The sequence below is a fragment of the Cottoperca gobio genome, chromosome 12, assembly GCF_900634415.1.
Source record: "Cottoperca gobio chromosome 12, fCotGob3.1, whole genome shotgun sequence".
NCBI classification, from domain to species: domain Eukaryota; kingdom Metazoa; phylum Chordata; class Actinopteri; order Perciformes; family Bovichtidae; genus Cottoperca; species Cottoperca gobio.
In genome coordinates this window covers 16718109-16743872 of record NC_041366.1, presented here as the reverse complement: position 1 = coordinate 16743872, position 25764 = coordinate 16718109, and the positions used below count along the sequence as shown (strand labels likewise).

Below are 25764 nucleotides of genomic sequence, written 5' to 3'. Positions count from 1 at the left end.
TTCATGAGTAGGATACTATTACTCCTGATAGCATGCTCACTTTCTTTTATTTTTGATAACACTACTTAATAGGCCTACTTTAGCAATTACTCCCGTCCATCATCGTGAAATGACGTTGACACCTCCCGCAATCACCCTGCAATCTCTAGACAAACAATGGCGAGCAATAATAATTACAGGCTATCGATAATAATTTGTCATCATGACTTTCTCATCACCGTGGTACTTTTAAAAACAGCCGCTGACGTGCGGTTTGTATTAGGAGGGGCATTTACTTTCATCATTAGTCATTTCTATCAAAGGCATCGGGAGTGTAACTTCAACAAGTCTGCAACTGGAGCCCTTTCACCCGACTATATACCGACTATGGTGGAGAGTGTGTTAAGTTAGGAACAAACTGAGTAAGTGCAATTGAGGATTCAACAACCGCTGTTTAGACCTCACATTTTCTCTGATAACATGGGAGGAGTGTGCGTTTGTTGGACTTGCAGACCGGTGTGGCCACTTTTTATTCTTCTGGCTACAATGCCGTGTATGTTGCTCTGCTCAGACAGTCCTGCAGTAGTTGTTGGCAAAATGTATCCACGCGGCAACCACTGGGCAGTAGGTAAGAGAAACTTCATCATATTTCAAAAAGTAAAAAAGAATATTGCATTTTATATATCTTACATTATATGCATTATATTTTGCAATCATGCAAATGATTTAATATCTCGGGTCAGAACAATATTTTAGGCATATTCAGAACTTGATATCTTGCATGCTCACTAATAACAATGTTAATTTATGTCTTTATTGATTATAATAATGCAGTCGTTTGCCTGTCTCATCCCTGTTTAAGGTAAATCATGTTACATGTTTATGTAATAGACAATTATATTTTTTTTCTGCTAGACAGGTTTACAAAAAAAATACATTATAGTGAATGAAAGTAGCCAAATTACGTCTCTCTTTTAGATACAAAGCTGCTTCATGGGAGACACACACATTGCGTTTGATTCAGGCTGGCACTGTTGTGAAAGTCTTTTATGTACAGATTATCACAGTGCAGTTGGACCACAAACGGATTTATTCCAGAACATTTAATGCATTCAACTCACCAGGTCATTTGATGGGAAAGAAGAGCATCGAGCACCTGCCTGACCGCGACTACCTCACACCCTCAGAAACAGCCGGGGTCACAGAGCGACTTCTGGAGGCTCTGATGCAACACAAGAACCAGAAACAGACGATGCCACAAACTGCAGACATGCTGCTTCGGCTGCACGGCGACAGAGACAAATATCTCAGAGAGGTCAGTGTGTGGTTTATCACAGTCTTATCGGTGATTCTCAAAATGTTTGGAAATAAGATGTTATGGTTTCATGTATTTCTCCATTTTAGATGTCAGACCTGCTTCTTCTGGTTTTGAGACTGCGGGACAATGACTCCACCTGAATGCAAGACTTAACTCATAAAAGTCATCAATATATCTAAAGATATGCATCATAATCACATATTCATTCAAAGTGTATATTTTTGTTCTGCTGTAAGAGTACGCTGGAAACCATATAGAAGTTTATTTTATCACTAATTTGAAATGTTTGAATATGCACATAATGCAGCAGTTTGATTACAGACTGACATGACGAGGTTATGTTACATGAGCTGAGAATGCTGAATAAACTTAACGTTGTGATAACTGCATTATCATCATGCTTTGCACACAACAAGTGGCCTTTTATATTTCTTTAGCACACGTTCACTGTTATTGTTCACTCCACCTGTACAGTTACCAGCTTGTACCACCAGATGGCGCACAATATCTACTCTGAGAGCACCTGTAATTACATTTTGAGAAAGTTACCAGTAAGATGAAGCATGAAGAGTTGTTTTCATTATAATTACAGTTAACAAAAGCCGTTTATGGGCCATTCAGTGAGCTTTGATGCTGCTTTTTTTCCCCTCATCAGAATCAACACAAACACACCCCAGTGTATATTTAGGAGAGGAGGATAAATGATGACGAGGGACTATTATTAGCCCTCAGGGGTTGCAGACAAAAGCAAATGCTAATTGAAACAATTTGGTTACACACATCTTTTTTCTTAAAGCCAAAGGAAAGTGTTCTCTTCTGTCCTTATTTGTCGCGGATGATTGGCGAACAATAGAGGTACAAGCCGCTTTCACCCCGTCATTATGAGTCTAATCCCAGGAGCGAATGGAATAAAGTTTACAGGAGTTAATGAGGTAGAAATAAGTGGGTTGACAAACTATCTGTAAAGCAGAGACAGGAAGTCTGGGAGTTTAAGCTGCCTCTTTATAACACCCTCTTCTTTAAATTAAATGATTAAATATTAAAGTGGTGTGAAACTTGATACCATAAAGTTTCATTTACAATATGTTTTGGCCTAATTAGAGCCGATAAAGTGGTTTAGAGAGCATTTTGCAAATTAATTGCAATATGAAATAACAGAATAAACCTGCTCAATCTGCTTCTCTTCGTCACTAGTTTAGCTTTAAGTGTTAAATTTACTTCTTTTATTGCTTCTTCTTCTTCTCCCTCAAAAAAGTCTCAAATGTGACACATATTCAGAGGAAACATGATTAGCCACAATTCTGTTTATGAATTTTACATATAAAGTTTATTGTGTAGAGAAAATATGCACATTTGTTCAATCTTTCATGATGAAGATCGAAAAGCAGAAGGGAAAAATGAATCAAAATGAGCTCAATTTACAAAAGAAGAATAAATACTGATGGGTGCTAATGGACTTGTTATATCGGCAACATAACAGCGGATAAGAATAAGATGAATGTAAAACTTAAAGTAAACACAGCTTGTAAAGAAGACAAAGGAAAGGAATCATCAGTGTTCACTAGTTTCATATTTTTACAGGAATTTCACAGTTAGTGTCACAGATTTTCAGATCGTTGCTTATAAAGGTGACTCTTTAAGTCCCCTTTAATATTCATAAGCAATGCAAACATGTAATGCATGGTTTATAACACATGATGACGTCGGTGTAAGCAGGTCATTTGACATGTGCATTAATGTACAGTATTTGACAACAATTGTAACTTCTATGAAGACATATTATATATTATTACAACTGTGTTTTACGTTCTTGGCATATCTTTTAATACCCACAGATGGAGTTATAGTTGTTGACAAACACATTAACAAACACCTGTATCTACTTACAACCTCATTATAGTGTGTATTAAATTATTTATTCGACATTTATATCCTGCTTATGAATTATAAATAGGGAGAAGTAAAGTAAAGTACCCTTATTGGTGACGGGAATGTCTCTACTCCTGGATGTCAACTGTAGTTTTCACTTCCAAAATAACAATCCCGTCAGCGTGAGGATGAAGTCAGTTTCTCAAACGATGCAGCATGATGCATTCTGGGTTTCGATGTCCATTTTTAACCTCCACTCAGCATCACCACGTCTTCCCAATAGACTGAATATGTTCCTTGGCCTTCATCCTCAGTGAAGCAATACTGGAGTTCCTTGGGTCAGATGAGCAGTGGTACGCCGGGGGCAGGGGGCACATTGAGCCCATGTGGGGCAGGTGATGGCTGTGTCCCAGGGCCGAGGAGTTGAGGAAGGAGGCCGGCAAGGAAGAGGCCATGGAAGGGGGTGGAGAAGGGGTGTAAGTGCCCGGGAGGCCCTGTGAGCCGGTGATGAAGCCCGGGAGGGACTGCAGGGAGGTGGAGGTGGTGATCGAGGTGGAGAGCCAGGGGTCCAGCTGCAGACTGGAGCCCAGGGAGCTGGTGGGAGAGCGGCGGAAGGAGAGCAAGGAGGAGGAGGTGTCCTGGAGCTTGATGCAGCTCACCTCCAGCTTCTCCTGCCGACGCCACTTGGCCCGCCGGTTTTGAAACCACACCTAGAAAGAAAGAGGAGGATTTTAATTTTCAATTCAATTAAACTTAATACAACTTTATTTGTCACCGGAAACTGAACAGACACAAGAGATATAAACAGAAACAAAGAGAAAAAACATTTTAAAGCTAAAAACAATCAAAGGCAGAAATAACTATAGCTACTATTAAAATAAAATATTGTGTAAATATCTGATATTTAGAAATGTGGAGGTTGACAGAATGAGATATATAATTGATGATATCAGCTATTAAATGATGCATTTTGCATTAAATTGTATATATAATTTTGAAATTAATAAGTAGTGATTGTTAAAAGCATAATGTTTTAAGAAATTGATTTAACTTCCAGTTTTTCTGTTTCTTTTAAGCTATGATAAAAGCCTTAACTGAAGTTTAACATTTTGTAAATACATTTAAATTTCGTATTCAGCCAAAATAACATAGAAAATAACTTTTACAGTTAATTTAATAACTTTTACAGTGAAATAAGCACCGACCCAAACAAGTAATTTATATCAGTTTCATATTTATGATTCCAAATTAAACTAATATGCGACTGTTTCTCTAAATATATCTCTTAAATAATCTCTTAAGTAATAATAGCTGATCTACCCAAAATAAACTTTCAATATAAACATAAAACCTATAAGGATTTTATTTAGGAAATACTCTGTTTTATTTATTAAAAATATTACAAATGTTAGGAGAAAATGTATGACCACAAAGCTGTTGGCTCTATTTCTTTATGCAGCCATCATAACTTCCCTAAGGCCGAACATAAGCGTGCACAGATGTGATGAAACTGGTAGTTTTATGGACGAACCTGCACTCGGACCTCCGGCAGGTTGACCTTCAGCGCCAGCTCCTCCCTGCTGTACACGTCCGGGTAATGGGACTTTTCAAAAGCTCTCTCCAGCTCGTGAAGCTGGAAGGTGGTGAATGTTGTCCTGTTCCGACGGTGTTTCTTCTTGGGGTTGTCATCATCCGACAGTTTGCCGTCTCTGTCCGGAGAGTCCGGGCAGACCGACGCTTCAGCGGCGCCGCTGGCGCAACACACACCTGCGGGCAGAGGAGAGTGTGAGCGCCGGGAGAACACAGCCTTTTACATTTAAATACGATACGATTCATACAATCTAGAAATAAAATAATGAGTGGATGAGTGTCTTGAGAAAGAAGTGCAAGTGTCGGGTTTTCACTCTAAAGACAGATGTACTTCATTGACTTGATGCTTGTTTGGAGAAAACTAAATCTACTTACTGTCAAAACTTTCTGAGGAATGACTTTTCTTCAGTGGGGTCATAATTACATTCCGCTCGGCATCTTTCACCAGAACCTTTTCTGTCATGCTGTAGCAGGCCGATTTGTGGAAGAGTGTGTCCTCTTTAAATCCCAGTATCGCCTCTATGCTGTGGACTGTGGACGGGTTGTCTCCCGGGCTCTGGACGCAGCGTGCTGAGGGAGACAGGCGCTCATCCATCATCATCATCACTTGGGAAGCTGATCCAAGAAGCCACATTGGTCGATGAAGTCCAAAAGATGGTCACAATTCGCAAATCGCAACTTTTCAAATATATCGCTGCTCTTTGTGTTTGGTAAAGTTGTAAATTAGAAACCAGTGTGGAAAACTTGCGCACAAGACACACTCCAGTAAGCCTGTGTTGCTCAATGGATATGGAGCATCTTCAGAGGGGGCTTTTAAAGCAGTGCCTGTTGTAAGACCCCCTGCTCATGCGGCACCCCCGCTGCACGTCAGAGAGGGGACGTCCTGTTTGATTTGGCCCTGGATTTAGGGGTAACTGTGCGCCCGTGCAGGCACCAGCGCGCACACCCTCTCTATAACTCCTCCCCATCTCAAGTGCATCAGGCAGTGTTGGCTCTAAACCTACTTACATAAATCTTAAAACCATCTTTCAACTCCTCCAGATGTCATGTTCATGTGGAGAAAAAAAGAGAGGAAGCTTAGGCCCACAGATTAAGGTACAACAAAATCATAATTACAAGATTTCTGGTCAGGACACAGATTGCAAGATGACAGCTTAATATTTAATCAAAGCGTCAAGATATTGTTGCCAAACCAGATAGACATTTCATTTAGTTTAAGAATGATTTGTGTTATTGACCTAAAGGATAAATCACGCACCTCCTGACACATGTTGGTCAAACAAGACTTCAATACTTTTTATAGGCTCATTAAAAGTCAATGATTCATAAATGAGTCTTAAACTATGAAGCGTTTCTTTAACTCTTCTAGGTGTTGAGTCAAAGAGGGTAACAAAGACCAAACGATAACACATTTACACACTTAACAGCAAACAAAGATTGACAGCAGTGTGGTAATCCTACTTAAGGGGATTACATTATTTTACTCAAAAGAGTTAAAACCCCTAAAACTATTTAGCTTTTCCTAATTACAGAAGGTGACCTTATCCTTTGTTTGGCTGCGAGGGGGGGGGGGGGGGGGGGGTCAGAGGCAGAGAGATGCACTGTTTTAATTAACAGCAGAAAGTTGTGACTCGAGTACGTGCAAAAGTTTATTTATACAGCCAGAGTTTTTAAAGATGCTCTTTTGGTTACTTGTGTTTGCATGTGAGGAGCTCTGACAGAGTCTCATAATAGTTTCTTAAGCTGTATGGTGTCTGAAAAGTTTCATTGAGTTTTAATTGATTGTGTTTTATTGTTAAAATGTGGAGAAAAGCTGAAAATTCAGTTTCTGTCTCATGAGCTCAATGCTGGTTGACCTTGAAAGTTGAATGAAGCTTCAGCATAATAACTTCCAGAGTTCAAAATATCAGTAAAGAAAAGACGATGTAGACGCAAAACGTCTTGCAGGTTTCTCAGACTGATGTTTAGTAAAACGGTCTCAACTCAATCTTCATTTGAAAGTCATTGTTCGTCAGTCCAAACAACTTTTCCAAATCTGAGATCGATCACTAACCAACTATCATTTCTATCATCGTTCCAAAATAAAAGCTCAAAGGAACAGTTCAACATTTTGGGAGCCATGCTTATTTGTTTCCTTGCCGGGAAGAAGATGAATGCCACTCTTGTATCTGTCTGGTGGGTCAGCTGGTTAGCTTAGTTTAGCACAAACTGGAAACTGAGGGAAACATCTAGCCTGGCTCTGTCCAAGATTTGTTTTGAATCCACCTACAAGCACGCTTCAAGCTAATTTATTAACAAATCATATTTTGTTAGTTTAATTCACACAAAAAACGACAATTTGTTGGTTTTACAGGCGGTTATGTGACAGACCATTTCTCTGTTTATTCCTCTGTTTGGTCTTGGATGGTGCAGATAGATAGAGAGGAATGGAGGAGAGGGAGGGGGGGACACACACACCATGGCAAGGACCTGCAAGCACATGGGCGCCTGCTCCACCAAGTGAGTGCCCAAGTGACTGTTTCCCTATCAAGTCTTGTGCTAAGCTAAGCTAACAGTCTCCTGGCTGTAGCTGACACGAGAGATTGATATTAATCTCCTCATATAACTCTTGGCAAGAAAACCAACTTGTGTTGCATGTTACGTGGAAATGTGTTGAAATTCCAGCGAATGAGAAAGTTCTGTTGAGCAGATGAGATTCTTTGCACTTGAAGACAGGCGTGTATAACTTGTCATATGACTGGTTGCGCCGCTTCCTGTTTCAAGAACAAGAATAACGAGATACATGCAAGACTTCAGTTTGTCCTGTGCTGTTCTCATCTAGAGCGAGAGAGAGAGGGAGGGAGAGGGAGAGAGAAGGGGGGGGCACAGGCTGACAACCTTGGCTTTGCTGATCCTATTAGATTTTAATCTCCAGACTTCTACAGCCGTTTAAACTTCATGTGAAACTAAATGTTGAGGATTCCCCCTGCCACCCCCCCGTTCTGCCTAATCATTCCTAACAAGTGTTTGGATAAAGCCCAATTAAATGAAGACCTTTTTCTTTATTCACTGCATTAGCCCTGATTCAGGTAGATGGGATTAATTGAAGTTGATTTAAAATGCTTAATGTTTGTACAACAGGATTTCTGATCTGCCCCATACAGCAACATTACAGTCTATAAGCGTCTTGTTTAAATTAATAATAATAATAATTGCCTTACACTTGGAGCTTAGTAAAGGTATCTGCATACGACTGCTGATGGAAGACGTATACATACTGACATATTTCATGTATTCAATATACATCTTTATTTGAACAATACATTTACAAACCTGAAAATGTCTCTGCAAATGTTTCAGCTTTTATTACAACTAAAATGTATATGTGGAGAAATTCAAAGTAAATCAACATGTCAAGACTTATGAAGACGGTCTGTTTCGTAATAACACCAAAAAGAAAAGAACGAATCTAAATGTCATAATTAATTCTTATATATATATATATATATATATATATAGTCTTGGTATATTATTAGTTTGACTGAAAATCACACTTTTAGAGAGTTAATCGTCTCATTTTACAACAAACAGAGAAAATTAGATCACAAATAATCATCATTTTGAAACGTGGCCTGTGAAGGATGTGGAAAAGGAATACTTGGCTTGGGAAATCACTTTTCTACTAATTGAATCTAAATAAAAACAGTCATGAGGGAGAGATGGGGCACTGTGGTAATGTATGATAAGATGTAAATTACTACTCAGTTACAAGCTAACAGGGGTTACAGTACATCCTTCAGTAGATGCAGACCGGCAGCAGTCACCTTTCTAATTACAGAGAGGTGATAATAAAAGTGAATCCTTTATATATAGGCGGTTGTAACTGAATCCCAGACTTATTAACGCAGCTCAGTCTGCAGATTCACAGAACGTGTTGAAATGAAATTTCTTGTGTTATTCTCTTCCTCCGCTTCTTCATCGTTCAAACCCGGACGACCTCCTCCGGCACCTTTCACATGACGGAGCACTTCTCCTCCGCTTTGCTCTTCAGCTCGGTGACGGTGGCCGAGGCCTTCTCCTTCAGCTGGTCCATGTCCATGTTCTGCAAGTTTTGAAACTGGCCCATGATGGAGTCCTTGTCCTCCTCCTCCGTGGCGTCCTCGTCCACCATCTTGAGCAGCTCTTCGGGCACGTCCACGTCGTCCCCGGCTATCTCAATCATGTTGTCATCCTGCTCGCTCTGCAGGCGACAACACCGAGGAGAAAACAGGGTGAGAACCCAGAAACGCAGACATATGACGGGTTTAACGTTCAGTGTGATTATTGATATTAAGGACAATGAAGTCTCCGTTCTTCTCACTTATAAAGCACCACAGTGGTCTTTCTTTGCTTTGCAAATGTATGCAATCTCTTTAGCATACAAATGTATTTGGTAATACACAAATGTTGAAAGGGAACAGGCGACTACTTCATCTTGTTGAAATTAGATTCACTACATTCATTCTTAAAAGTGCTTTCTCTGGAACAGTTCGTTAAGATACGTCTCCATAGTAACTTATTATAATGACAATTTATCATAAATACAAATCCAAAGTACCAGACATGATGCAGGGTTCCCCCTGATTATAACAAAGACTCGTGGTTTGAATGATCATCTGCTGAAGGAAACAACCTAAAGTCTGACTTAAAGGCTTTTTACAGGATTAACCTGCTGGATTTCCAAAACATACAGTACATCTTTGACCTTTGACCTCACACACATTGCACAGCTCGTCGAAGGATGGACCTTGTTGAACGCTTTATATTGTCTTTTGATTTTACTTTCTAATGCAACACATAAACTATCAGACATTAGTGCATTAGTCTGCGGGACTGGGGGGACAGAAATAGACGAGCTCTGGGATCTGCCTTAATCCACATTCAAGAAGCTGCACTCGAGGATATTCTGCTCTTACTGTGTGTGTTTGCACATTTGAGTCTCCTTTGACTTTACTTCATTTGCCTTTTGCATCATAGAAATGCTAAATGTAAAGCCTTTCCAACAAACTCAATGTAATCACTTGATATCTGGAATAGTGATGCAATAGGGAGCGTACTGGGACTACTTTAAACTTCAATCTGCGGGATTATCTCAGACCTGCTTTAGCCTCTCCTCTCTGAATCCCAACGATAGTCTAAAGATATCTTCTGTAGTTACACGAGACCCTAATTCCATTAGACTGACAGCAGCAACTTCCTGTTTCTACTGTACACTTGTACCATTAAATATATAAATATATATTGTTGTTCTAACTGAATCATGATAGCATGTACGTCTCCCACCAATTATAAGAAAAGAATCAACACAGCAGGATCTCTTTAGGTGCCTTATTGTGTTTGAAAACCCATTTAAAATGCATATTTCAGTTCTAATAAAGACACTTTGTCACAAGCGGGAATGCAATGTCAACATCATTGAGGGAAAGTAATTTGATTTGTGTATAGCCTAATGCCTTTGTCCTCATCATATATATGTGTGGTTTCAATTTAAAAGACTTACAGTGAAAAGACATTTCTTTCAGCCATTGTTTAAAGCGGGAAACTGAACAATAGAGCGTTTACACTATGAGAGACGCTCCAGCAGCCAAGGTCACCACTGCACTCAGATAAATAATAATCACGGTGATAGAAAAGCTGTATTAGAAATAGATTTTTGCTTTGGTACAAGAACGTTTTTACCTTTTTAGATTATTTTTACAACACCGGTTTAAATAAAATCCCTACATACCTTATTTGCTCCTTCCATTACAGTTTATATTTCTTTAACCGTCCTTTTAAAACCATGCAAGTTTACTTCCACTGAAATAGATGTTGTTGTTCTTAAATCCAGTTCACACTGCCCGGCGCTCCGTAATGAGCCTGGGACACCTGCTCAGAGGCATTTGGCTTTGTAAGACTCAAGGTGCAATATGGGACACATAGGCTAACGTCTTCCAGGACGCTGGTTGAACGTCTTTCTCGCTAATCTATACTGGCATGGCTTCCACCTCCTGTCGCCCAAGGTGCGTCTGCCAAATGCTGCTCTTAGATAACGATAACCTCAGCTGGGAAGCCACTGAAAGACCGAGTAAAGTAGTAAAAGAAAACACAAAGCGATACAGAAACTGCATCGTAAGTGTCGAGATGGCAACCAATTGGTAACACTTTCCCTCTATTTAGCATTTATAAGCACGATAAAAACATGTTGAATATGTTAAACCACTTATTAGATATTTATCTAGTTTATTATATTATGTCTTTGTGTTGCTATTAACTGTAAAATACACCAGAACTGTAGGTATAAAAGCTCTTTACCTTTGGCAGCCTGTATTTTTCTCTGAGGCACACCCTGAGTGTTGCCCTCTCGGCCTTCTTGTGTAAGAAATCTGCATCTCTCTCCATCCTGAAATAGAGACACAACATATTATTTGCACAATGACCTTTGTTGTTGGCGTCAGGAACATCCCAGGTTTGGTTCAAAGTAAAAATGTTATTTATTTTTTAATCCCTTTCAAGCTGCAAGAAAACACCAGCAAAGTATGACCTTGTGTTGTCATCAGTGTATCAATGGCTCTTGAGCTGCATAATAGATCTTTCAGCTTTTGGATTTCAGGAAAAATATTTTTTGCTTTTGATGGCTCAGTCTGTTTTGTTTGTGTACATACACACACATACACACACACACACACACACACACACACACACACACACATACACACACATACACACACATACACACACATACACACACATACACACACATCGGCTCAATCAGGTAAACAATAGAGACACCGTTTAACTCAACCTTAACTGTACCTGAGTAGCATTAAAGTATTAAAGCTGAAAACGATTTGGATTAACCAATGATGTGCAATAAAGCTTAAGATTAAAACAAAGAATATCTATTTTTGTTGAAAGAATAAATGTTTTGATATAATTGTATATTCATTGGCTTTTCATTGAAACTCGATTGTGATTAACCTATATAACAATATATATTTAAAACGTTGTTTTATGCACAAGTTCTAAGAAACAGGTGTAAAAAAGAATAACGTATAAAATATTTATATATATAATAAAAAATAATGTATTAAAAATATATATAAAATATATATATAATATATATTAATATATATATATATAATATATATAAATATAATATAATATATATTAAAATATATATATATAAAATATAATATAATATATATAAAAAATAAAAAAGTATATATATATATATATATAATATAATATAATATATATATATATTTGATATTATTTTACTTTTGTTAATTTTGTTTGGGTTATTTGCAGTTTTGGAAAACATATCCTATTGCATAAATCTGAAATCTGTAATGTGGGCACTTAAATGTAATTTAATAACTTTACTGTCAGTAATTAAAAATGTACTTCCTTGAGATTAATTGAATATAATTATATTATTATATTATTATATATATTATTATATTGAACATAAACTATGCTGTGTTCTATGTTACACATTCAATTAAATGTTTTAGGCCATTTGAAACTAAGAATTCATAATTCTTCATCAGTGTTTGTAGTTTTTATCTTTGAATCAAGTTATTAAATCCCGTTTGTTTCACTCTTTTGTATTTTCAATGCAAGACTCACGTACTCTCCCTCAGCCAATTATAGACGGGATTATTAGGCCAGACTGTGTCAAGCAGATTTGAAATCAAGCCAAGACGCCACAACTTTATCAGTAGTGATACAACAACTCATAGAACTGAGGTTTCTACCAAACTACACATTTGTTCAAATGCTTAATCTGACAGATTATGCAGGTATTTGTGTAGTTCTTAAGAAGAACGTGCAGTAGATCAGGTTTCTGTCGCTGTGAATCTGAACACATGGTTTCAATTCCATCTACAATTGTGCAGCACGTTGTCATTTTACGTCTACTTTTAAAACGTAATTTCCCAAACGTAAGAGTGGAGGGGCTGGATTAATCTTGTTATGTAATACGGGATCCGCTCGATGCTGCAAAATTCACTCGCAAAATTCCACATTTTAAGAGAAAATATTGTTCACACTGTTTCTTCAAAATAGAATTTCTGAGTGTGTGCATTCACACACAAAGGACAGCAACATGGCACAAACCAAGCTACCTGCTGCTCATAATACTGTAGAGTTCATATATACAATCCTATATTTGATCAATACTAAAGATATTCCATAGAAAATGAAATAAGAGTGACAATAAAACAGCTATATTGTAGAAAAGTGACTTCCGACAGCTACCTCAAGTGGAGATCCAAATAAAATGGCTAAATAAATATACATTTGCAGGATTGTTATTGCTGCACCACCGCAGAATCTCAATAATAATCATAGGATGTTTTGTGTTTCAGTTTTAATAATCCTCTATTTCCTGCCTTTAAATCGAACTGCAAATCAAAGTTTTATTTTACAATTGCTTCCTTAATGTTTTGCAAAACCAAAAAGCCCCTCAAAATGTTCTTGATGCAGAAATAGATGCAGATTACGGGAGATTATTGATAGAGGCACGACCATTAGCTTCAGCGGGGTTATTATGTAGGAAAGATCCACTATGGTGGTCCCTCCGCTGTGACCTTCAGCAACAGATGCGTCTCTCTAAAACACAGCGTGCTCATTGCAAGCTCATGAAAACAATAAATAAATGAGTGTTTACATTTTAGTTAGAATCAAAAATATGTTAGTGCAAAAGAGGGGAAAGGTAAAGTAGAAGACAGCTTGTCAAGGTCAGATTGTACATTCTGCAGCCATTACTGGGTTCGATGGTTCCAATGGCATCAATTTAAAATGGAGCCCTCTCCATGTTACTACTTACTTCTCCTCCACCACCTGTTTTTGATACTCTTCATATTCCTCACGCGTCATCCCTGCTGCTTTGGCTGGATCTGTGGGGGCGGCCTCCTCTTCTTTGTCAGCTCCACCACCAAGACCAATTCCTGACAAGGGGTTCCCAATCATGCTCTTGATCAAGAAAGCCATGTTGAGTTGCTGTGTGACTGTTCACTCTGCGAGGGTCAGAATATTTGCTGCTAGGTGAAAGTGATGCTGCTCCCCTGATGGCGCCGTCCGGTTCGGCTTCCTATAGCTGTCAAATCCAGTGGTAGCTCTCTAGCTAACCTGCTGCTTGTCTATGGAGCCAAGGACACACTGACGACGAGCAACAGACACAAACACACACACACACACACACACACACACACACACACACACACACACACACGTACACAACGGTCATAATCTGGATTTAATCCTCCCTGCTCCACTACGCTAAGAGGCAGATGGCCTGTTTTCTCTCTATTTTTAAATCATGCAGACCTTTGTAGAAGTTCATCTTTATTAGTTTTGAAACTTTGTGCGTTCTTTGGAAGAACTGGGTGCAACGCTCGTCATAAAAATGTTTTCGGAGACGGCTGTCCTCAGTTTGGGACCACACATATGTAGTTTCCGCCCACTAGTGCTTAATCATATTAGTAAAGTACTGACTGGCCCGTGTGGAGCTTATAGCGCTGAGACCAAGCAGAGCAGAGCAGAGAGAGGAGCGGGATTACAGCGTTGTTTATCCCCCACTGGGGCCATCGCTCATGCCGTGCTATTGTTCAGTGGGAGGATGATTGACAGGAGGTAGAGAGAGATGGGGAGGACACGGCTCTCGTTTCATTTCAGCGTATCACTCCATCGCTATTTGCAATCTTTGGGGAAGGACTTGTAGATTACCCCAATGTTCTTGATCAAACATTTCAGAAATGCTGATCTGAAACTACATATGACTTAAGATATTGATATGATCGTGGGTGGATTACGAGACAGTGGGCCCCAGACCCCTACTGTACCTAGATACCTGCTTTTCTGCATTGAGTATTTTATTTACTTAAGTAACATCTTCAGTGTAACAGACTATTTTAAGTTTGCTATTAGCATCGAATACTTCCTCCACCATTGTTGTAGCTCAAAGCACCGCACGATGTCTGCAGACTCTTTCTTGTCGTATAGATACAGTAGACCAGGACGGGGCACAGACGGGTCAAGTGTTTTCTGTTGATTGTCATCTTAAATCCAACAGACACACTTTAAATAGCATTAATAAGCAGTTTGTAATCAATTATAGTTGGTTTATAATTCACTATAACGCTGTGAAAGGAAGTGTCGTAGAAAGAAGTCTTGAAAAGTTAAAGAAAATCACTGGAGAAAAGCCGAAGCCGAATACAAAAGAGTTTATTCGGGTACAAGTACAGATCAAAACTCTGAGGACACAGCCGGCTGAGCTCTGAAAAAGTAATGATCTGACCCCCCCCCTTCTTAGTTCACATACTGCACCGAGGATGAGGCTAAACAGGGCGTCCAGTTTCTTCCCCTTCTACCTCTGAATCAACACCTGGAGTGTCCTGACATAAGGCTTCTAGAGGGTGTCTACAGGTCGTCAGCTTAGTTTAGGTCAGTCGTGCCCTTTTCACCCCTCATCTCCTCCTTGATATGCCACGGGTCTCATAAATCTGTTCATTTTTACGGGTTTAAATTAGGAGACCTTCTCTTCAGGCCTTCAGCCAGCTGTGCTTTCACAACCACATTAAGTATATTGATTATTATACCATATATAGCTATATATATATATATATATATATATATATATATATATATATATATATATATCTATATCATCTTATGTTTGATGTACTTGCTGGATAATAATACTCCACAGAAGTTGTAAGCAGAAATAAAGACTTCATAAGTGTTTATTAATGTATTTATTAACAGTGTGTATAAATGCTTTATTACACACTGCAATCATTTCTTCTTGTGTAGTTATGATAGTTACAAACTGTTTATACATCAGTTATGAATACTTTATAAGAGGAATAAATATATAGTAATACATAATGTGTTCAACTTTAGGTGTTTATATGCTGCCTATAGATGTCAACGAGGAAGTGTTAAACATTAACATGTAGCTTGTTACATTTCTTTTTATTTACTGGATGGAAAACTACACAAAATACATGAATCAAAATTATAATTTATAATATATATATATTTATATAAAATTATTATAATTTAATATATATATATTTATATAAAAGTATTATAATTTATAATATACATATATTTATATAAAATTATAATTTATAATATACATATATTTATATAAAATTATTATAATTTATAATATATATATTTATATAAAAGTATTATAATTTATAATACATATATTTATATAAAATTATTATAATTTATATATTTATATAAAATTATTATATAAATCAAAAATATATTATTATGACCTTAGTGTCACTACTGACCTGTCAGATATAAGTATTTAAATTGCTGCTCTTCTTCAGTGCTGCAATTGTCCTTGTGTGTGAAGTTTGAAATCAATCATTGGGCTGTACAACTACACGTGTGTGTACAGTAGGTGGTAACCAGAACACACTGTAATCACAAGAGATGAGCGGGAGACACATTGCTCTCTGTAGATACATCTTATGTGGCGTGTACCTCACAAGATGAAATAAGCAGACACCGCAGAGGGATTGGTTTTGTTTTTGTTTATGTAAATTGTTCATGTGTCAGATTCTGACATGTTTGACTCGATCAAAGCAGATAAACGGAAGCAGACATCTGCTCTGAGTTCTCATCACCGACAGCTCAGCATTCGTTTTATACAAAATTGCACATTTTATAACACAGGAGGAGAGTGGGGGGGGGGGGGGGGGGGGGGGGGGGGGGGGTTGTTGTCAGTTCCATGAAATGGGCCTGGGGCAGATTTCGACTTTTGAAAACAATATCAAAAAGGATCCAACATAAAAATACTGTTTTACATCGTGTTGGAAATCCCAAAGTGCCATTCACAACGATTTAATGATCGAATGAAAAATCTGCAATTAATTCAAATAAACTTTTTTAACAAAAACTTTTTTTTTTCCCCCCCCAAGTACAATAATTTATGATCTGAAAATAATCAAACCAACAACAAAAACAGACAAAAATGGACATTCCCTCATTTACACACGCTTTCTTTTTTAGAAACGCATTTCATCAAAAGAACTTCTTTGCTGCTGCTTCTTGTTGACTTCTGCGAAGAAGAAGAGACACAAAGCGTTAGAGACGATGGTGGAACAAGTACGCAGATATTTTACTGGAGGTAGAAATACCACAGTGTAGAAATAGAAAGTCAAAATATACTTAAAGTGAAAGTACTCATAATGCAGAAAGACTCATTACAGAATCATGCATTATATCACAGATCATTAATGTGCATCACTAGCGTTGCAGCTGGTGGAGCTCATTTAAACTACTTTATATACTGTCGCTAATCCATAATAATGAATCAGAATTTGTTAGTGGATTTATATGTTGTATTAATAGCATCACATGGGAATTCTCCAGTACAACAAGTACATTGAGTAAATGTGCCACCACGAGCGCTCGTATCTCCGAATAGAAACGACGACATCTTACTTGTACATGACGTAGCAGAAGAACAGAAGCGACTGAATCACGATGAAGATTGCAAAATGAACGGTGGATAAGCAGGAAGGCATGGGAGGAACGTCGGGGCACTTTGTAATCTTATCCGCTGGATTCTGTTTGTGAAAACGAGCAGAAAATAATTAATTCTGATTTATTTTACAAGCTGCTCCACAAGAGGTTTCACTCTGCGACTCATACCTGAGCATTACGCTGGACCAGGTGCTCCACGTCCCTTTTGACCGTGTGCAGATGTTCCTTGAGGTCGTTGAAGTGCTGAATGGTCTCGTACGTTCCCAGACCGCCGGCGTTCCCCTGATGTTGGGCCGAGCCGATCTGTTTTAGCGACTCGTGAAAGGAGTTTCTGCGGTGACAAAGAGAAGACGCACTAAGTCCCCCGTACAAGTGAAAAACATTAATGCTGCAACTGCTTCCCCCCCCCCCCCAAAGGACTGAAACGATATAATCTTTCAATACCAAATAAATATCTCCGCAATATAATCAAGATGTTTATTTTCGGACAATTTGAATCATGCGTTGAGTGAATTCACGCGGGGAGGCACGATGTACGATGTACAGTCAGCGTGCGGAGCGGTATCATTTATTTACAGTAAGACAAATTGTCCAAAATTAATCTTTTAATCCCTATTCACTGGAGGCTCCATATTCCCAAAGTTTGAAAACACAAAATTACCATCTGATAAAAGAGGTCATGATTGCTGAATTAATCCCTTATAAAAACATGTTCTTTGGACAGATTACAAGTACAGGAGGTTAAGAAACGGAGCGCAGAGGAACAGGAGTCCAGAGTCTAGCCGCGATGCTTTAAGTGAAAATGGTGATTGAATAAAAAAAAACAACCATATGAAATGTATTGCACGAGTCGAGTCAAAAAGCTTTAAATCTTTCCAAAGATGAGAAGATAGATGAAGCGACAGACGGTTAGCTTAGCTTAGCTTAGCATAAAGACTGGAAACAGGTGGAAACAGCTAGCTCTGTCCAAAAAAATGTAAACATGAACGATCGTGTTATGCATCGTTTGCTCAAAGCTGCGTACAAAATGACAATTTGTGGTTTCACGGAGGATCGTGTGCTATTTATTGACCCGGTGTCGTGACTTTCAGGAGTCTCGTTGCCAGGTAACGTCCGTCTGACTGATGGTTAAACGCTGGTTTATCCTGCGTCACCGCATCCGTCCATCCAAGATCACATGTCCGATTGTCAGTAAACTACCGGTGGTGTCAGAAACGTCCCTGCGTCACTCCCTCAAAAAGCCTTCAAGATATACAATCCAAAAATGGGAACTCTCTAAATCTGTATCTTCACTTTCAATTTCATCAGTAAACGAAGTGGGTAATCCACTCTCGTAAAAGAGAACGCAGACGTCTAAGCCCGGATCATATTTCTCCACAAAATGTCATTTTCTTAAAAGTTGATTGCTTACAGGGAGAAAGCAATAAGTTTCCCTTATCATCTCAAACACATCTAAGACGATTAGAAAGAAAAAGAAGTGACTTGACAAATGAAAGGAACTCCAGCAGCGTAAGTAGGGAGGGGAGGATTGTGACAAGAAATCAATTGGAGGTAAAGCATGTTTTGCTCGTGTATGACAGATGTACTTAAAGACGACTAATCTGATAAAGGACAAAACGGTGCTAAGACGGCGGCCTTTTCTTGCTCGGCCACATGGTCTCGGTCTGAGAGTGAGGACAGGGATGACATGGAAACAAAATCTAATTTGTTTCACAGGGAGGGTAAAAAAAAAAAAAAAAATCTCCCTTGAGAAAGTAAGTGAGCATTTATTAAATCTAATCTTCATCTGCTACAAGTGACCCATTTATGAGCAGAAAGCCCTCCTTGGAGTCTGAGATGAAGTCCTATCATAAACTCAGTGTGGAAGAGATGGGCCAGGATAAACAGAGCTTAATCTACAATCTAATACAGATCAGTCGCTCATATTAGCACATTAGAGGGGGGCAGCTGCGGCCTTTTGCCAGGGTCTCAACTTATGTACTGTGTCAATCAGCTTACTCCTCTGCACCGCTTTCTTAAAATTGAATCATTACAGAAACTCCCGTCTTTCCCTGCCGTCTATAATATAATTAGTTTGGGTAGAATTGGGTAAAACGAGACATGTTGTAAGTGAGAGTCTGGGTCCAACGCCAGTTGTGGGTCAACAATATAATAAAAGAAAAATCATGTATGCAAAATCATTTGAGGATGAATGTGCCGTTGGATTTAGGGCATATACACAGCTTGATTCTTTTATGATACACGAGACTTAGAGATTAATGTAACATAAAATACAATCTTTAATATCTTGTGATTCTGATTAATTCTTAATGCAGATGGTGTGTTCAAATTAAGACGCAACAATCAAACCGTGGCGACAGGACAAACGTGCCACGATTGAATAAACAAAACGCCTTTTCTTTGTTGCTGACGAAGAATTAAAGATCGTTACAGAAGCTCAACACAAGAAGGTTTGGAAGTAACTCGTTGGATCATTCATTCACTGATTATTGGTGATAGAGAAAAAAGTATTCATTAAAGTCCCCTCAGAAATGTATAAGAAGGGGTTTTGTTTTTTTAAATCTATGGCGTGCTCACAAAGACTAAGCCTACAAGCACCTTAGGCAAGCAATATAATAAAAGCACAAGACACACACGCTCAAAGCGTCAAAAAACCACATTCTGAACGCCTAATCAGGATTACTTAGGAACAGTCGTGGAAGGCACACCATCATAAAATCTCTTAAGCTGTATTATCTTAGCATGAAAAAGCTGCTCATCGGAGAACATATTCAGAAGGAGAAGAGGAAGATTACAGCTGGGTATTACTACACTTATCACGCTGGATGTCTCTCAGCAATGATAGAAATCTTTTAATAACTGATCTTGAAGCTGCTGATCAACTGAAGGAACTCTTGTTTTCACATCCGGTGTAAATTAAGAAACTGCTGAAAAGTATGTGATGATGATCCCATGTAGTGCCAAGGCTTTTAGTGTGTGTGTGTGTGTGTGTGTGTGTGTGTGTGTGTGTGTGTGTGTGTGTGTGTGTGTGTGTGTGTGTGTGTGTGTGTGTGTGTGTCTGTTACTGCATATGGATTATCAGGCTGGCAGACACCTGTGATGTTGCAGCCACTGCATCCTGAGATTAAATATGATTTTAGGGATTTAACCGGCTTGTTTTTCTGGAGTATCACGGATCTCACTTTATGTTTTTTTTTTGGCAAAAACAATGGCTAGTTTTTAAAGACGAGACCAAATGTCAACAACAATGACCCTGTTGTTACTTACCTCAGCTCATTGAGGTTTTTGAGAACCTCCTGCTGGGTGGCTATGACGGAGCCCAACTGTTGTTGACCAGCAGCTTCCAGCTGAAGGAGAAGTACAACATTACGGTCAGAAGGTTAAACACTTAGAGAAATCATTACCCGTCGTTGAGAAATGACACTGAATAAATAACTCCTGTGGTGTGAACTCATCTTTTGGCAACAACACGCTCACCTGTCCTGACTCGGCGGTCGTGCCCTTCTTGGCGACCTCGTCGGTGATGACAGAAACGTATCGCCGCTGCTCGTCCAGGATCATGGCGAGCTGCCGGTGGAGCTGTTTGATCTCCAGGTGGATTCGGTTCTGGCCCTCAAACACCTGACGGATCTCCCGGTCGCTCACGCTCTCATAGAAGTCCTCAACTGAAGAGAATACAAACATGCGAGATTAAAAACCGAATCTACAAACCTTTCATGGAGGTATTGTAACGTTTGGGTAAACTCACGTCTCTTTGAGTAAATTATCGTTTATATTCTCCAAACAATGTAACTTGGTTTGTTCAGATAATAAACGTTATGATTGGTTTAAAAAAAAAACTAACTTGGCTCTCCTTGGACGTCGGGGTGCTCTTTCTGAAAGTCCTCTTTCTTTTTGTCGAGCTCTTGCTGGAAGTTCTGAAATTCCTCCTGGTACTTGTCCTTCTCTTCTTTAGGAATCTCAGAATCGGGTGGGGGCTTCAGTGGGAGAGACAAAAAAAACCCCTCAGTGAACTCAATAGAAGCTGTGCTCAGGACACACACACACACACACACACACACACACACACACACACACACACACACACACACACACACACACACACACACACACACACACACACACACACACACACACACACACACACACACACACACACACACACACACACACACACACACACACACACACACACACACTGGTTACCGGTTGCTGGCCCGGCTCTGTGAGTCTGAACAATAAGAAGGACAAAACATCGTGGTCGTCTGGTGGAGGAAAGAAATGAGAAGAGATGTAAATATTTAACTGCGCATCAATAACAAGTTATGAGGGGGTTATAGTTTAGGAACAACGGGGTGATAGTGGGGTAACATTATGGTAATTAATGAGCATAATAACTCAGAAATATCTTGGTTATAACAAAGGTTTTATGATAGATTATATTTTCTGTAATGGGATTAGCAGGTCAGAAACTAAAGTGCAATCCTCGGGAGAACATCTCAAACCGTACAAACTCTGATTAATAACAATGTTGTAACAGGAAACATGAAATACTTCTGTATCATCAAAACTTTAATAATATCAATTTAAAATCTTTTTAGAATAATAATGAGGGCAATGTTATAATAGAGTAATAAGATCATAATAATAATAATAATAATGAGGTAATAATAAGGTAACTAATAAAAAATCCAGGAAATCAGTAATTACCAGACAATAATACTGAAAGTCCTCTTCCCTCAAAAGAAATCTAAATACAGTCAATCAGCGTGTTTATGAATCCACACCTGACAATTTAAGGTCATCTGAGAAAACTAAGTTTGGCGTCTTAATGGCGCCAGAGGGCCGGTAGAGCTTCAGTTTGAGAACTGCGGAGAAACACTCGACACACAACTTAATAACGAGAATGACAGTAATACCTGCTAAACCTCCGGTGGCAGCTGAAATGCCAAAGAAGCCCTCAACGGGAATGATCATGTTGTCCACCTTTGTGCAGAACTCGTAGTCGTCTCTGTCTGGAGTGAACCCGTTGTTGATCATCACCTGAGGACGAAGATCGAGAGCAGCTGAACAACACGTCGCTGACTGTGCGGACCCTCGTTATGCAATACAATGAGATCCGGGCCATTGGCGGGAAAACTGGTGATTGTTAACGAGGTGGAACACAGCCACACACACACACACACACACACACACAGCCACACACACACACAGCCACACACACACACAGCCACACACAATAACTCTTGTGTTTATGCTTCCTCCTACCGTCAGCGTCTTCTTGTAGTATGTTATTTTGGCCCGGACGGGATAGGGTTTGTTGCGGAAGTCTCGTAAACATGTGCCGAGGGCTTGTGTGGTGCCGTCACTGGATCAAAACAAGTTTCAGATGAAATATCACAACAATGCATCGACACGGCTACACACACACACACACACACACACACACACACACACACACACACACACACACACACCGTACGATTAGGGTTTCTTGAATGACAGTGAGCAACATTAATGCCCGTGTATGTTTTTGTAAACACTGAGTAGTACAGTAAACAGTGCAAACTCTAAGACACACAGAAATGGCATTGAAAAAGTGATTTAAAGCTTTCACTGGGGGGGGGGGGGGAGATTAGGAAAGATGGAGGATTATTTACTTTCCAAGCAAATATAATCATATTTCCTAATCTCCTTTAAATTGTTAAAATTTGAGTTGATGATGACAAAAAGAAAAATGTTTACTTACTTTTGATGGTCATAAACAAGGTTTCCATTGTTTCCCACAATAACTATAGCTGGGTTATTTTTCTGCAATGAAGATGGAAGAAAACAAGGAAACACATTAATCCTCTTGTTCTTCTGAAGACCAGAGGTGGCTTTGCTTCGAGGTAGTCTTACTCATATCCGTCCCATACCTGGAATAAATAACAACTCAAATGTGACACATTTGTTTTGCATGAAAGCGATGTATTTATCCATATACTTAGAATTATATCCACTATAAACAAGAACAAACAGTAAAGAAGACATGTACACATTTACATTTAAATTAACATAAAAAAAGACAACTAATATTTATGATGCTGAATATATATTATAATTTTCCTCTATGACTAAAACATTAATAGTTACGTCAAAACAATGAACACCAACCTTTCCATCGTTGTCAAAGGAGTCAAAGAAGATTCCAAATCCGATCCACTGGTCGGCGGCGCCGTACACCGGACCGTCGAGGCCTTGTGCGGTGGTGAACCACACAGCCTGGGAGGCAAAGGAGATGTGGTGCAAAGGTTAAGTTTGTTTTAGCATTTTTGAAATGTGCCTTAGGTTTCTTTCAAAATAGTCCAGAGGCAGGTTTTAACGACAGCAAAGCAACATTATAAAGTGTATATTTAAAAACCTCAAACTACTTGTGTAGCACAAGAGATCTTAAAGACAACATCTCTTCTGTCAATGCTTGTCAGATAACTTCCTGTTTCTCTATATCTGATATCTATCTGATATCTGTTTCGAGAGGAATATGTAAGTTCTCACATTACAAGTAATCTTTATTTCTCACGTCAACATATAAGTATCGTTTGAAGATAAAATAGCTATTTTCTGTGACAATATCAAACCGCTACTTCCTCAGTTTGGGGAATATTTCCATGTTTTAACCTTTTTTTCATTCATTACTCTGCCATCATGAAATATAACAGTCGAAAGAAAGAAAGTTTACCGATTTAGAATATGAAATATCGCATCAAAGCACAAGTAAGCAAGAATCTGACACATTTTTGTTGGTATTGAACTCCACGGACACATTTTGGTGGAAGAGAAAGTATTAATACCCAGCCCTAGTGTAAATGCACAGAGCAGTAGATGCCGGGTCTGTGTTGTATCAGATGGTTCTGGTACATCCTTACCAAACCGTCCGCTCCCATCCGGCCTCTTCCAGATACTCTGAAGGTCACGTCAGCCTCCCAGTGTTCAAAGTTGACTTTGTTTTTTGTCCACACCGTGCCCTTCTGACTCCTGAGGGACGGCGTAATGCGCACCTGGTCTGCACTGGGAATGGCATCTTGGATGGAGAGAAGAGTACAAGCAGGATTTTAGTAGAATGTTATGTTCGATGATCAATCAAATAATAGCCTATGAACTCATTTATCAAATGTCAACAATATATGTGCTTAACAGAAAAAAACATGCACACAAAAGTTGTTGTTGTCTCGGATGTGAAAAAGCTTGTGCCGGCTAATTTGTCGTTTTGTTATCATAAGCCAGCATTATCAAGCTGGGCCTACTCTCTAATCTTTTAACTGATTCATAAACTGTTGAACATTTACCTCAGATTTGTTCGTACAATCTATGCTTATTCTACGTTACATAAACATTTTCGTGCTTGTGCTGAAACGAGAATTTATGAATGAGTTGTTAATGTCTTCTTTTCTCTGTTTATTATCTTTGTAACTTTGGGTTTTAAAACAAGAAATGCAAAGACATCACCTACTGCAGGGCTCTGGAAACCTATGACGGGCATTTTATTGTTGTTCTGTCTCAGTTTAAGAACATTTTATTGACTAAACAATAGTAGAATGGATTATTTGTATGTAATACCAAAACATTATCTGGTTCCAGCTTCTCAGTTGTGAGGATTTGCTTATTTTCTGTGTCTGATGTGATAGTTAACTGAATAAATTAGGGCTTATGTCAGCTTTGATTTGACTGACTCAAATATTAAATCAGCAGACTAACACTCGTTGCTGATGTGGAGGGAATGGATCATAATCTCGTTGCTGCAGATTATTGAATGCTCATATCAGCAGCTGGACAAAACTGTGTGATGTAAGAATCCAAAGGCCCATTTCTGCAAGATGAAAGTTCAACACTTGAGCTGCATGTGTCTGCACAGACTCACAGTCAGCGCCTTGAACTAGCTGTTTTTTAAAATCAGCCCAGGACACGTTTGAACAGGACTGCAATTCTGACATAAACGCTAGGCTGCTAACAATGTATGAACTCACTGGTGCAGTTTTCAATGGACAAAGAAACCGGCTATCATTTCTGAACATCCTCAGCGGAAACACGTCAATTATAAACCGTCCGAACATGACCGAGCTCGGCCGTCCTCTTGTCATCTTGACACATTAGTGTTTTAAGTAGAAACAGAGGACGAGCAGCAGCTCTGTGATGTTGACAGCTGGATACAAACTTACTTCCAGTGTGGATCCAAAACGGGATACTGCCGTCAGGCTGAGACAGGTGTGGTCCTTTGAAGCTGTATTTGTACTCAAACCGGCGGTGAGGAGCCTCTTCTGTCGTCGAGGCAGGTATAGGGATGTTAGCGACGCTGCTGTGAAATATTAACGTTGTGAGAAAAGTTAATATCAACAAACGAGCGTTGGCAGCCCGGCGCTGTGCTATGGAGACCGCCATGTTTGGGTTTCACTGCTGACGTAGCGCTGAGGCCACGAGCATGACGGGATGCCTGTAGGGCCAACAGGGCGCTTTCTGAT

General features: G+C 39.1%; 4 protein-coding genes across 5 annotated transcripts; 1 reads left to right on the top strand and 3 right to left on the bottom strand.

The window, feature by feature from the left end:
• The first annotated feature begins 276 nt into the window (after window positions 1–276).
• grp (gastrin-releasing peptide) lies at window positions 277–1698 on the top strand. 2 transcript variants are annotated; one of them, XM_029445046.1, is made up of 4 exons: window positions 291–401; window positions 492–607; window positions 1104–1294; window positions 1384–1698. In XM_029445046.1, the coding sequence occupies exons 2-4, from the start codon at window positions 526–528 to the stop codon at window positions 1435–1437; spliced, it is 327 nt and encodes a 108-aa protein (XP_029300906.1). In that variant the 5' UTR covers window positions 291–401; window positions 492–525; the 3' UTR covers window positions 1438–1698. The 2 variants fall into 2 exon arrangements, with proteins under 2 accessions (XP_029300905.1, XP_029300906.1); XM_029445045.1 differs by having other exon boundaries at window positions 277–607.
• A 940-nt stretch (window positions 1699–2638) lies between these two features.
• rx3 (retinal homeobox gene 3) lies at window positions 2639–5524 on the bottom strand. The gene is made up of 3 exons (XM_029444911.1): window positions 5132–5524; window positions 4698–4933; window positions 2639–3876 (listed from the first exon to the last, which is right to left on the bottom strand). The coding sequence occupies exons 1-3, from the start codon at window positions 5388–5390 to the stop codon at window positions 3430–3432; spliced, it is 942 nt and encodes a 313-aa protein (XP_029300771.1). The 5' UTR covers window positions 5391–5524; the 3' UTR covers window positions 2639–3429.
• A 3223-nt stretch (window positions 5525–8747) lies between these two features.
• Window positions 8748–13750, bottom strand: cplx4a (complexin 4a). Its single transcript, XM_029445119.1, has 3 exons — window positions 13587–13750; window positions 11069–11156; window positions 8748–8975 (listed from the first exon to the last, which is right to left on the bottom strand). Exons 1-3 carry the CDS (start codon window positions 13748–13750, stop codon window positions 8748–8750), a joined length of 480 nt encoding a protein of 159 aa, XP_029300979.1.
• A 2546-nt stretch (window positions 13751–16296) lies between these two features.
• On the bottom strand, window positions 16297–25764 carry lman1 (lectin, mannose-binding, 1). Its single transcript, XM_029445390.1, has 13 exons — window positions 25465–25764; window positions 24175–24329; window positions 23423–23530; window positions 23016–23077; window positions 22535–22634; window positions 22186–22309; window positions 21473–21531; window positions 21111–21243; window positions 20744–20931; window positions 20534–20613; window positions 17435–17597; window positions 17225–17349; window positions 16297–16838 (listed from the first exon to the last, which is right to left on the bottom strand). Exons 1-13 carry the CDS (start codon window positions 25682–25684, stop codon window positions 16802–16804), a joined length of 1554 nt encoding a protein of 517 aa, XP_029301250.1. The 5' UTR covers window positions 25685–25764; the 3' UTR covers window positions 16297–16801.